This window comes from Agelaius tricolor, unplaced genomic scaffold (assembly GCF_023055355.1).
Source record: "Agelaius tricolor isolate 1412-34295 unplaced genomic scaffold, bAgeTri1.0.p SCAF_13, whole genome shotgun sequence".
Taxonomy (NCBI): domain Eukaryota; kingdom Metazoa; phylum Chordata; class Aves; order Passeriformes; family Icteridae; genus Agelaius; species Agelaius tricolor.
In genome coordinates, this window is record NW_027269273.1 from 19,422,401 (window position 1) to 19,435,017 (window position 12,617).

The 12,617-nt window shown below is 40.5% G+C and overlaps 1 protein-coding gene across 1 annotated transcript in view; it reads left to right on the forward strand.

Moving 5' to 3' along the window:
- WDFY4 (WDFY family member 4) overlaps positions 1 to 12,617 on the forward strand; it is a 112,880-nt gene that overhangs the window by 38,144 nt on the left and 62,119 nt on the right. The window contains exons 21-35 of the mRNA XM_071439064.1: positions 93 to 244; positions 726 to 837; positions 955 to 1,145; positions 2,636 to 2,788; positions 3,136 to 3,209; positions 4,007 to 4,168; positions 6,327 to 6,418; positions 7,278 to 7,377; positions 8,177 to 8,382; positions 8,966 to 9,135; positions 9,512 to 9,637; positions 10,081 to 10,242; positions 10,353 to 10,550; positions 11,544 to 11,661; positions 12,233 to 12,390. Of these exons, the coding sequence (XP_071295165.1) occupies positions 93 to 244; positions 726 to 837; positions 955 to 1,145; positions 2,636 to 2,788; positions 3,136 to 3,209; positions 4,007 to 4,168; positions 6,327 to 6,418; positions 7,278 to 7,377; positions 8,177 to 8,382; positions 8,966 to 9,135; positions 9,512 to 9,637; positions 10,081 to 10,242; positions 10,353 to 10,550; positions 11,544 to 11,661; positions 12,233 to 12,390 (2,174 nt within the window). The remainder of the gene's footprint in view (positions 1 to 92; positions 245 to 725; positions 838 to 954; positions 1,146 to 2,635; positions 2,789 to 3,135; positions 3,210 to 4,006; positions 4,169 to 6,326; positions 6,419 to 7,277; positions 7,378 to 8,176; positions 8,383 to 8,965; positions 9,136 to 9,511; positions 9,638 to 10,080; positions 10,243 to 10,352; positions 10,551 to 11,543; positions 11,662 to 12,232; positions 12,391 to 12,617) is intronic.

Sequence of the window (12,617 nt, forward strand, 5' to 3'; positions counted from 1 at the left end):
GTTTCCTTCAGTTATTTTTCACCTGCCTCTCTCCTGTCTTGCATAAGGCACAGTGAAACTCCTTTAGACATTCACAGCCTTTCTTGTTTTAGGTGAGGACCAGTGCAGTGATCGTATCATCGCACCTCTGGTGGCAGAAGATAAGATTTCTTTTGGAATCAATGCCGTGTGCTCATCTCTCACTACAGTCCAAGATATAAAGAGCTCTTACAATGAAGTGGATGGTCGGCTGATTGCCAAAGAGGTCACAAATTTCCCTTTCTTAAACAAGTTTTCTCTGGCTTCTAATCAGTTTCCTAGAGCCAAATTTCTGACTTTGTCTTGCCTGTGTACCTTCAGAGATTTTTTTTAACTTCTTTTTCCATTCCTTAACTTTGTTCTACTTGTAGGTTAATTTTCACCTATTAAAAGCATTTTTTGAAGCAGTAGCAGAAGCCATAATTTTCAGGTTTTAGCATAATTTGTTTCAGTCTGTGTTTTCTGAATGTCTTCACAGGGACTTTTCACATGCTAGTCTATTGCTCTTTCTAATACCAGGTCTATTGATATATGAAAGTAGTGGCATTGAAGGATGTTGTTGGTGGTGAATACTTGTCCTTACAATCAAATTTTTATCACTTATTAGTCTAAAATTATTAAAATAATTTAAACTATTAGAGCATGCATTTTTTTAGTGTCTCTGATACTACTAAAGTTTTTCCTAAAGTGCCTTTTACCTGTTTCAGATTGGGATTAATTCTCGGGACAGTTCAACTCCAGTATTCCTGGCTAAGAATATTGCTGGACACCTCTCAGGTTCCTTGAGGACTATTGGGTCAGTTGCTGTGGGCCACTATGGTAAATGCACTTGTCTTAATATTCATTTAAGAGTGGAATAATAGAACAATCTATTATTCTGTCCAATAATAGATTGTCTGTGTAACTTCCTGGTAGAGTAACACTGCAATTTCCTAGGGGTGAGAGTGTTCCAGTCCTCCCCAGCAGCCACCAGTCTGAACTTTATTGGAGGCCCTGCCATTCTCCTGGGTCTCATTGCTAAGGCCCGCGATGACCACACCATGTATGCAGCTGTCAAAGTCCTGAACTCCATCCTCAACAGCAGCCCCTTGAGTGCAAAACTGATGAGGCACATCCATGGATACCAGGTAGACACACTTTTGTTCACTCATTATGGTTATAGTCTCTCCCTTGTGGATATTTACCCCCAAATCAATGGGAATGAACCAAACAGATCCTGACTATAGCCACTTGTGGGTGGAACTTAGCAGGTTAGGAGGGGGATATAGGATGGTGCTCTACATCTTGTGCTTACAGTTCCTGGGAACCTCTGTAACAGTTTTCTGCTGAAGGAAATGTGAGGACAGATGCCTCTTGGGCAGACATGATTTAATAAAACTAAACAAGCCAGAGAAGCAGATTTGTGACTGATCCACTCTTCGCCTTTTACCCGCACACTCGATCCCACACACAAAAGACCACGTCTAAGGCAGCTTTTCTTCCTCCCCTTGGTTCATCCAGCCTAAGATTCCTCTTTACAGACTGCCCAGTGTAGGGCTGACAATGAATTCCTATGGCTCAGTCTTCACTGTGTATGAGGAATTGCGCTGATATAAATAAGTGCTGCCTGAATTGCATTGATTAGGTCGGTCCCAAATTAATCTTTAAACCTGAAAGCTATGCAGATTGAAGATTTTTGTTGTATGTAAAGTATAAATATGTAACATTGGAAGGATTGAGGCTCAAGTATGAAGTTTCAGTTTAGTATCATTTACTTTGTGCTGTGTAGGTGAAGCAGAGAACTCTGAAGGAACAAAGACTCTTTAATATAGAAGGTTCCAAACAGGACCCTAAACATTAGGGTTTCGTTAATGATTTATTATGAACTTTCCATTTTCCCAACATGCAAATTGTTCATAAATTGATCGCAATTTATATGAATATATGTATCCTACTTAGATACTGCTTGCCCAATCCTTTCCTGTAGGTCAATGCCTTTGTATTGTGTATGAGCTGTACCTTTTGATTCTTTGCTACATGTTCTCTCCAAGTTATCATTATATTGCAATGGATTGAAGTTTTTTTAGAAGCCAAGTAATATATGTGTCTTGATATGTATTTTCAAATTAATTTCTATTCTTCCCAACCTGCTCAAAATGTAATGGCTCTCTGAACATTCTTCTCACAGTATGGAAAAATTGTTGGATAATCAAAGGTAGGCTCAGCTGAGAAACTGGCAATATTTCACTAATGTTTTTCATTTGGGGAGGTAAAATTTAGTGTTTTTTAAATTAACACCATTTGTAAGCAATTAAGAATACATCATGGAGAATAGCATAGAACACCTACTGTGGTTATTTACAGTTACATTTGTCTGTTGCTTTTTTAAAATTATATTCAACATAATATGGCACATATTTTCCTCCTGTTCAATGCCACAGAGTTGCCAACACCTTCAAAAATTCATCCTTAGACCTTCTGCATGAAATTTTGTCTGGACTGAAACCTTCATTTTCTTTATGATGCTTATGCAAAACTCATGCATGCATGACTGCTACATCTGACTAAACTATATGTTGGTCTTGAATTAAATACAGATTTATATTTGGCAGATACTTATTCAGTCTTTTCTTTTCAGTTGCTAAGCTATCTATTGAAGAGGAAAACTCAGCTGCTAAACAACAGGATTTTACAGTTAATATTCTCCCTAGTGGGCACAGCTGAGCTGGGCTTTGAGTCTTCTGTCATCAAGAATTATGGTGCATTCCAGTATGTTCTCTGCAACTTTGAGGTACAACTGTTCATGTTACTCTGTGGGTTTGGCTGTATTAAAGATGGCTTTATAATACAAGATTTGGTTTGTTCATAGCATGTCCTGGATCCAATATTTGTGTGTTGTGCTTTTTCAGACTGTGGGCCCCCAGGTCTGCAGGAACACTCCCAGAGGGTCTGCTCCTCAGGGCTAGAACTGGAGCTACAGCTCCCTGCACTAACAGGGACTTCCCAGTGCCTGCAGGCTGCTTTACAGAAACACTCAACGTTTATGGTGTTCTCCTCCTCAAACAGTTTTAACTGTTTCTCTGATGCAGCTACTGTTCTCACAGCTCAGTAAAACCTCTGCTTTCCTTTGTCTTTCAGCTTTGGATGAAAGCACCAGAAAATCTTGACCTTGTTCTTCTTTCCCATCTTGTGGAGATCTTGCAGTCCTCCAGGTATAAACTTTTGTTTGAGTCAGAAACCTGTGGGACAAACTCATCTGTAACCTGAGCTGGAACTCTGAGGTGGCTATGAAGGGTCTAATCCCAATTGGAATCAGGGGATTCTGGGAGTGAATCATTCATGTATTGCTCTTTCAAGCCTGGAGTTAGTGATTTGATCAGCTCCTGAGATGACTTTGGGGACAGTCTGGGAAAAGATATCTGGTTACCTGGTTCATGTGGAACCACTACTGTACAATGCAAATTCAAATATCCGCTGGGGAGGGGAAATCTTAATGTTTGACTTGACTATGAAGTTATTTTTTTTAATATATTATTGAAGTTGTGTTTAAAATCAAAACACAACCCCTTTATCAATATTTTTAATCATCTGGACTGGAGTTGAATGTATTTAAAGAGACAAAGCATGGCAGAGGGACTGAGTAAAGCTAGATTCCTGCTTTTCTGCAGAGCTGTCTGGTTCCCTTGCTAAGTTTTACAGGAATAGCATTTTTTGCTACCAACTTGCTGCTTGAAAATGCAATAATGTTTTCTTTGAACTTGTTGGAAAGCATCAGTTTCTGGGGGAGAGGGCAGAGGAGAAGAGTAGAACACAGTAGTCAAAGTAGTCTTCCCATCTCCATCACTGACACATGTTCAATTTGTCTGACAGTGTTTGAAATGTTATAAAGACAGTATTAGAAGCTAGAAGTGCAAAGTATCAGTGCAACCTGAGAATCCTTTTAGCTGAAACTCTGTAATTTGGTCATTTCCAGTAGAAACCTTTAATAGTCCCTGTGGTTTTTTTACAGAGATGCCTGTCAGAATATTGCAATTGCCTACCAGGTGCAAATGGTGCCCAAGCTTGTTTTCCTTTTCAATGATCCTGAAATCAGCAGCTCCAAGATCACTGTGGCCTGCACTATCCTGTCCCATCTCTTGCAAGGATACTTTAATACAAGGGATGTTCTCAGGTAACCCTAAAAGTCTATAGCTTTTCCTCAGATTGCAGATGAGCTATACTTGTGCTAGTGTTGGAGAGAGCTTGACAGTAGAGCTTCCCTCACCTTGTCTTTGGTGGAATGCCAGATCTTTGGCAACTGCAGGATCCCCTGGTCAAAAATTGATGAAAAACTTTTTCATTCACTCCAACCTTATACTTGTGTGAAGATGAATATGGTGATTCCTGTTATAATGGTGGCACAGTTCTGTAGTATGACTGGGATTACTCAAATATGTACTTAATATTGGTTTCATTAAAGCCTTGTCTCTAAAGAATCACTACAGTTATAATTTGGCCCAAAAGAACAGTGTACCTAATCCTGTTGGTTTGGCTTATATCCCAGTAACAATCCTTTTTGTTCCTGAATTTCAATCAGTTATGTTGTCAGGATTTCATGAATCATAGCATTTAAATCCTTGTTTGCTCTTCACAGAACGTAAGCACTGCTTCATTTTATATTCCCAGCCTAACTGCATCAACCTGCAACATATTAACTGAGGAAGGTCCACACAGTGCTGTCTGCAGCCACCTAATTCCCAGAGAAATGTACTGCACAGATGAAAGTTATATTTCTAAAGCTCTGTTTTTAATAAAATGTAAAAACAGAGTTGCATGTCAAATCTGTGGACTCTGCCTTTTGCTCTGTTGGAGAGTATGAGCACCTCTAAAAGTTAACTGTGAAGTAAGCTAATAATGGAACTTGGTGCTTTCCAGCTCTTTTGTGACTTTATGCTCCTGGATATGTGTTATTTATGTGTATATTCCTACCCCAGGCTTGTAGGAATTAGTTTGTTCTTTTTTCATATAGGTGGTGAGACAGGTGGCAAATGTGGATTTAGTGTATCAAATTTGTCATGTTGTAAGGAGTGTGAATGAGCATTTTTTCTTAAATAATAATGTTTTGTTATTCCATGGTAATATAATTAGTTGTCAGGCCCATGAATGCTGAGAGTGGGCAGAGACAGCACTCTGTCCCTTCCTTCTGGCCCCAGGACAGCAGGGACTGTAACAGGCTCTCAGCAGCGCTGAGAGGTGCTGCAGCTTCTGCTGGTCCCAGATTTGGACTTCTAGAGGGAATTGCTGTGTGGGCTATTCCTGCAGAACAACTGGTGTCTGTCCCTTAAGAAATATCCTTCTTGTGGGCAGGAGGAGATTGTGGACTTTCACTAAATGTGTATATATCACATTAATCTTTCTATTCTTAGAACCAGATAATGTGTCAAAGCAAATTGCAGATGAAAAAAGGATGCCAGTCCTCCTCACTGTGGACCTGCTAAGGTTTCTCTGTTCTCCTCTATATGCTTGGAAACCAAGTGGTAATAACAGTGAAATTAGAATGCCACAGGCTGCTCAGAATCTTTCAGATAAACTGGGTGCTTTACTCAGTATTCCTTTCCTCTTGGTGCAAGACCTTTAAAGTAGATAGAGAAAATGTTTCCATAGCAGAATCTATTTTACTTTGATTTTTAGGTAGTTTCATTCATCAAAATATAAGAAAGATAAACTATTAGAGAGCATCCAAAGAAGGGCCATGAAGATGAAGAGCCTTTAGGGGAAGCCAGATGAGGAGATCTGAGGTCACTTGGTCTGTTCAGCCTGGACAAGAGGAGACTGAGGACAGACCTCACTGCAGTTACAACTTCCTCTGAGGGGAAGAGAATGGGCAGACATTGATCTCTGCTCTGGGGTGACAGTGACAGGACCCAAGAGAATGGCCTGAAGTTGTCAGGGGACTGGACATTAGAAAAAGGTTCTTCACCTGGACAGTGATCAGGTACTGGAATAGGCACCCCAGGAAAGTGGTGACAGCACCAAGGCTGACAGAGATCAAGAAGTGTTTGGACAATGCTCTCAGGCACAAGTATGACTCTTGGATTGTCCTGCTGAGGGCCAGGAGCTGGGCTTTGATCCTTGTGGGTACTTTCCAACACAGCACATTCTGTGACCTTTTAATTTACTTCCTAGTTTATGAAGTTTTCATCCTATCTCTGAAGTGGCTAGAATGTCTAATGGTGGTTGTTAAGTCACTGTTAACCAGTATGCAGCTTTGCATATAATCTCCAATTAAGTAAATCAATAATAAATCAATCTTTCTGTTGACCACAACTGCTTCACTCTTTCTCTGCAAGGATTGGATTGTTCCTTGTTTACACGTTGAAACCTTCTTCTGTGGATGAAAATCAGATTTACCTGGATAGTGTGGCTGAGAGGCCCACTGAAGGTGAGGGGCTGCCTTTGGGGTATGTGTTGTGATAGTTTAACTACAGAATTTCCCTCCTTCCCCAGGACCTGATCAACCCTAATTGCAACATTAGTGCTTCTGCCTTCTGCTGCAGGAAGAGGCAAAATTCAAATTTCTTCATATGGAAAGGGAGGGGCTGCACTGAGGTGACCCTTTGCTCTCTCTTTGCCAATAAACCAGCAGTACTTTTGCTGCATTGTCCAGAGTCAACACAATGCTGGATTTCAGATATATACAGAGAGAAAGGACATTAACTTGAAATTGCCCCAAACCAACCTACTAGGCTGTTACAAGCAATAAAATTTCAATGGGCATCCTGGATTTTCTGTAAACCCTTAAGAGTTGTAGCAAATAATGATGAGGAGCTCTGCACCTCTTAAAGTAGCTGTGTGTTTGTCAGGTTCATGTGGAGGAGCATCCAGTCATTTGGCCCTTTCACTGGGATCTTTCAGCTGAGGCTTTATTGTTACTGCACCTCTAAACAACAGATCATATTAAGGTGACAGTGGTAACTGCAGCTTGTATATAGACATCTCAGCTGGGCAATACAAGTCAGATTGCCTGTTTATATTTCTCTCTCTAGTTAACCTGAGATATTGTTCACCATGCAATGTTAATGAGTTTTAAAAGAGAGGACTTGGGCAACGTAAGCACTGGTTGTTTATTATGTTAGCAGGAGTCCTTATGTCTAAAATTTCATGTCCTCATTTTTTTACTCTGCAAAAACCAGATATAAGTACTTCTATGGGGATAATTGGGTGCAAACAAAATTGTTCATCAAAGCAATGGAACATGTTTTGTCTCTTTTTTACTCTTTATTGCTTTCTGATATTTGTAGCCTTAAACCAAACATCTGGGAAGACAATCTGTCTTCGAAACCAGCTACTGAAGATGCTGTTAGATGTATTATGCTCAGACAAACTTCAGCTGTCCTCTGAGTAAGTAGAAACGTTTAGGAAGTTAAGTGTCTCTGTCTCCCAGATTTTTCATCGTCCTGGTGCTTAACCAGGACTAAACACACCGATAATATTTGAATTTCAACAAATACTAAGTAAGCACAGACTGGATTCAGAGAGACTTTTTTGTCAGTGATTTATCTGGCATTCACACAGCTGTGTGGTCTGATAACACATCTGATATCCATTTTGGAAAAAGTCTCATGTTTTCAGAAAACACAGTGAAGGGGGAGCTTGGATATTGATATTTCTCCTGCATAGCAGGGGTTGAAATCCGTCTCTGAAAATCAAGTCAATCTAATGTGGGATTACTTGCACAGCCATATCTTGACCATGAGAATGCCATTATTAGAATTCTGCCTTTCATTACTGAAAGGCAGATTTCATACTGCTGAGAGCTGTAATTGTGCATTTTCATTAGATAGCACATCTTGGACTTGAAAATTTAAACCAGAATTTTGAATTTCATAGCTTGAAAGATCTGGTCTGTGACGTGGTTTGCCTTGGTTATTGATACACACTCTCAGAAGGGGCTTCATATTAATGAACTGTTTTGCCTGACAGTAATACAAGGTTAGATGTAGCAGGAATTGAATGACTTCAGCTGTGTGGATGAGCCTATTGTTACATCTTTGTGATTCTCAAAGGGTATGCCTTTAATGAGGTTTTTTCTAGAGAAACGTGGGGTTCTAAATTACTTCAAGATCATTTTATATAATATCTTCTTTCTGTCTTCCATCATGTTTCTTCCCATGTGTTTTCATTTACCTGTTTTTCCTAGGGAAAAAGAAAAGACATTTTTGGCACTGGGGCCAGACTGGTTTCTGCTGTTCACACAGAGCTACCTGCACTTCAGCACAGTTGTCCTGGGAATCAAATTGCTTCTGTGCTTCCTCCACAATCGTTTGCTGCTGAACAAATTCAAGGAGGGGATAGTGGTTGGGCGTTGGCTGGAAAACAGCTCTGCAGGGTTGAACATTCTAATGGGTATGTGCTGGTTTAACATTCCCAAAACACTGCCTTGATCCAGCTCAGTGATAGAAGATCACTGTGTACATGATAGGAGGATTCCCACTGATCTCAGTAGACCAAGAGTTTACATTACTTTCTAGGGCAAACTTGTCCTGGTACTTGAGCATTTCTGTGCTGAAAAGTGGAAAGCAGTACTTCTCCCTTGCAGGTAATTAGCAACTCTGATTAGATGACCTTTTTGTGTTGCACAAAATCAGGCTACTTGACAAGCCTGTAAGGTGTTCAGATGTCAGCATGTGCTCTGAGACCTTTTGTTTCTTAAAGATTTGTTCAGCCTGCTTTTTGATAATAAGACCTGGGGTTCTGAGAAAGGAAAGAGAAAGGAAGAAGAATAATTCAGGGAGAAAGCCCTTTAACAAAAGTGATAGTGGTAAAAATTGTTATGTTAGTCTGGAGGTGTTTTTTAAACTGTTGATACTGCAGCCTAGCAGACTACTGTGTTTGGGACAGAGACTAATGAGGATAAAGCTGTGTCAGTAATCCTTCTGCTAATATGACATTTATTTTTTAGACACTTTCATTTTCTTTTCCTTTAAAGATAATTTAAAAAGTCATCCTTCAGTGCCTGACAGTGGCTACTTCTTGATTTTTGGATTTTCTGTGTTGCAAAGATGTCTGACTGATCATGTTCACATCCCTGAGATCTACTTGGTTGTGGCAGAGCTCTTTCTGGCAACTCCACCATCTGAACCACCTGAAGCAGTCAAGGTATGAAAAAAAAAAAAAAAAGGCAGACAAGTGCCTGAAGCCTGAATGTGCTATTGCATTACTATTTTGACATTTTATGCCCTTTTCCATGAGATGATTCTCAGGCATGTTAACCCTACTTGGATTTTGTAATAATAAAAACTATTCATGTTTTTTTAATTAAGTTAATTAACTTTTATTTAAGAAAATTTATGCTCAGAACAACCTTGTTCACGCATGTGTTAAATGTTACAAATTTAACAGGAGAGGAAGGAACTGCTGGACGTAGACACATGTTGGTTTTGTTCTGATATAGAGAGAGTAGGCATTGTTCTTGTCATGTAAATTGTGTCATGTACAATTCCCATCTCTTAATGAAATCTTTCCTCCTGTGTAGAAAGATCTTGAGTCTATGTTGCAGTGGATCTTGCAGCACCACCATAGAGAAAATGTCCTCAAATTTGGGTTGTGTGCAGAGGCAGCTGTGTTACTGCTGGAAATGGTTAGATTCACTGTGGACAAGGTAAGTGTTTCATTGCAAGGACAGTGCAGTGTGAGTGGCTGAGTAAGGAGCCCAGGTGTGAGAGATGCTGGTGGCAGCCTCTGCCTGTAATCCCTAGTCCTGCTCTGCCCTCAGAGGGCAACACTGAACAGGCACTGCCAAGGGACACAACAGCTGCTGCCCTGGTTATGTAGCACAGGATGTGATGGGCTCATGCTTGAGAGAGACCAGAGACACATCTTGCCCACAACAGCTCTCAGTTTTTTCATTCTTGATGATGATTCTGGTTGGGTGTATCTTCAGTCTGCAACATGGGATTGGCTACTGGTGCCTTGTCTGAATTTGTGCCTGTGTCATGCTTGCTTAATAATACCTGAAGAGGAACAAAGATAAGCTTTTACAAAGATAAGCTTTTATGAATGAGAGGAATGCTGCCTTGACCAGATGCACATTTGTCTGTTCAGCCTATTGCAGATGCAGAAGCCTCCTGGGCAATTGCCTATCCAGGGAATGTTATCGAGTTTCTGTGCTTGATCTATCACAGTTATACACAGGACCCTGTGTGGCACTGTCCTGACTTCTTGAAAGCTTTGGCTATGATTGCTTTTCATTCGGGATCACCCAAGGTATGTGCACAGCATAAACCCTTCTGACCAGAGATCGGTCACTAGGCGGAAAAAAAAAAAATCAATGTACGGTAGACTGAGTGCAAATGTATTGCTGTCTGCTTTCACAGGGTGGGTCTGAAGGCCTTCTGAACCCTGATGGTCCAGCCATTGCTGAAGGGAAAGGCTGTGCTGATCCCTCCTCTCTCCCACTCCTACCACACCCCGCCAAGAAACAAGTGTGGGATTTTGTGCGAGTCCTCCTGATGGACAGTCTTCTCAACATCCCAGCAAGCAAACAAGGACATCCCCTTGAGCTGCTTCTTGAGGTTTATCTCATCAGCAGGCTTTGCTGTTCTACCTTGCACTGGGGGTGGAAGGACAGGACATATCCTTCTAGTGACCTAGTAACAAAAGTGCTAACAGTGACTAAAGGAAAGGACTTGTCTAATTCCTCTGCATTAATATGAACTAAGAAAATGCAGTCCCTGGCAAACAGAAATTTTTCAGGCAATCTTTAATATTGAAGAAAAGTGTGAAAAAAATCCTTTTCTTTAGTAATATCTGCTTGTCATCAGGGCACCCCTTGAATTTGAGAACAGAAAATGTCACATGGAGCATCCTGTGTACTGATTTTTGAGATAAGAGAATCTCAGTTCTCAAAGAAAAAAATCCTGTCTCCATTGTAAGTACAGATTAATACAAGCTGTAGCAGCTGAGTCTGATTATACATTTCAACTACTCGAAGCACTCTAGAGAATCAGAGTAGTCTGAAGAAAGGGGAAAATGAAAAATTTAGGGTTCAGCTCCAAATTGTCAATAGTCCAGGTGTCCCAGGTGTGGGTTCTGATGCAGACTTAGCTTAGTAATATGGATAGTAATTACTAAGTTATTAGAAGAAGCTTGACTGCAATTGTAATGACTTAAATCCTCTTGTGGAGCACCAGCTCCCTAAAGGTTTATATATACTATCCTGAGATTTGGTACAGTTAAAATAGAGTTTGGATTTCTGGTTGTCTGAATCCTGGGCCTGTTAATGGAGCTCAGTGTCCCTGACCACAAGACCTCTTGGGAGCCACCTGTGAGCCAATTCTGGCCCTTTCCAAAACCTTGTTTCTGTCCAGTGTGCTGAGGGTGACTGTGCTGGCTGTCAGCTAGATGGTGTACTCCTATGTAAGAGTTCCTTGTTTTCCATCTGGGAATTAAGTTCTGCCATCTCATCTGTTGTCCAGTAGCTGTCCACATATGCACTCCTGCTGAAAGTGGAGTTCAGTCAGATTTCCTGTTTTCCTGCTGTACTAATATGTGTGCCATCACTATAGGCTTCCCCAGAAGATGCCACCAGTGAGCAGAGGAGACTTTTTCAGACAAAAGTTCTGCTGTCTGCTATGGATGTCTTTCAGGTTACCAGCCAAGGAGAGGGGAAAATGAGACCAAGAGGTGAGTGGTGAGAATCAGATTGTTTAACTCCTGTTTGAATATCATGCTACCTGATATTTAGCATGTAGGTGTCATTGTTAGAAAGGTTTGGAAACAATAGCTAGCATGACAGTCCTGCTCAGCAGGCTTCACTGTCCACTGTATCTTACTGCAAACCAGTTTGCATCACTTATTGTAATTTTATAATTTTTCTGGAGAGCATCTTCTTTTTTTCTTTTTGAGAAGAGATTCTGAATATTAGAAACGGAGTATATAGAAAGAAACCTAGGTTCATCCTTGAATGCTTCTGGCAACAGCCCCATTAACTTAGTTGTTACTGCTCTCCTTTCTGAGTTGTTAGTTAAACCAGTTCTTCATTGCAGCATTTTGGTTCCATCCTTAAGATGGAGCTGTCATTTCCAGTCTGAGTAAGGTGTTTCTGCTATACCTAGATACATGTCTTCTTAGACATGTCCCAGCTCTGAGATATTACGGCATGAGACTGTTCCTTCTCAGCTCTGGTAATCTCACATTCCACTTTTTTTCATTTTCTCTTGTTCTGCAATAATCAACCCTCTTATATCCTCTCCAGCGAACACTGATCCTCATGGTACTTCAGAATCAGCTGCACCCCTATCCATGATGAATATTGCTTATTTTGTTCAGAAGCTGGTTGAGAAACTAAGCAGCAGAATGTTTGTGGCTGATCCCAAGCAAATCCTGATCTTCATTGCCAAACAGATTATGTGTGTGAGTCACTTTTCTTCTCCCCAACTTTTATCAACATGCTGTAACATGCTGGTTTTTTACGCTGAGGTCATGATACTGCAATTCTGAAGAAGATGGCTGTAATCCATTTGGTGATTGTTTTTATTCCTGGTTTGTTGCATTAGAACATAACAGCTGTAAATTATAATTAGAGAAAGATGGTGCAGCATAAAGAAAGGATAGTTAACCCTTTTGTGACACTGTCTGTT